The sequence below is a fragment of the Volvox carteri genome (genome assembly GCF_000143455.1).
Source record: "Volvox carteri f. nagariensis unplaced genomic scaffold VOLCAscaffold_3, whole genome shotgun sequence".
Classification (NCBI taxonomy): domain Eukaryota; kingdom Viridiplantae; phylum Chlorophyta; class Chlorophyceae; order Chlamydomonadales; family Volvocaceae; genus Volvox; species Volvox carteri.
In genome coordinates, this window is record NW_003307546.1 from 845627 (window position 1) to 846228 (window position 602).

The 602-nt window shown below is 66.6% G+C and overlaps 1 protein-coding gene across 1 annotated transcript in view; it reads right to left on the minus strand.

The window, feature by feature from the left end:
• The window catches only part of VOLCADRAFT_86609 (uncharacterized protein), a gene marked incomplete at both ends in the record, with an annotated part of 10417 nt that overhangs the window by 5312 nt on the left and 4503 nt on the right, over window positions 1–602 (minus strand). Inside the window, 2 exons of the mRNA XM_002946502.1 lie at window positions 25–189; window positions 465–524. Coding sequence (XP_002946548.1) covers window positions 25–189; window positions 465–524 — 225 coding nt within the window. The remainder of the gene's footprint in view (window positions 1–24; window positions 190–464; window positions 525–602) is intronic.

Genomic DNA, 602 nt, shown 5'->3' on the forward strand with positions numbered 1-602 from the left:
TTCACCTGGGAGTGTGAAGCTGACCCCTCTCAGCACGGGCGATGCGGGGTTGTATCCGAACACCACCCGGGCGAAGTCCACCCTGCCCGCCCCCACCCGCAGAGACACGGCACCGGGCGCGTCCCGCACTAGCGGCTCCGTGTCGAGCAGCTCGAACATGCTCTCCACGTCCACGAGCGCCTTCTGAATCTGAGAGCAGGAGGAGGGGGGAAGGAGGACACAGTAAGGCGGGCGCGGGCGGCCCAAGCACTGTACTGGGCAATGGGTAGGCGGCTGGGGCACTGTGCGCACAGCCCGCAACCCCGCCGTCAGTGAGGCCAGCCGTACCCCCGCCCTGACCTTCTCCACCCCGCGACTACAGCCACCCCACCCCGCCACCCCCCATCCAGTCACTCCCACCCTCCCGGCTTCAGTGGGCAACACACACACACACACGTATCCTGCTATTGGTCAGTCCCTCTCACCTCCACCCCCCCCAAACCCCCCACGCGCCCCCACTCCCAAGTTGGGCCCCCCCCAGTCACCTGCCGGTAGTACGACCCGAAGAAAGTGAGCGGCACGTAGAGCTGGTTCATCATGGTGACGAACAGCACCGCATCGTC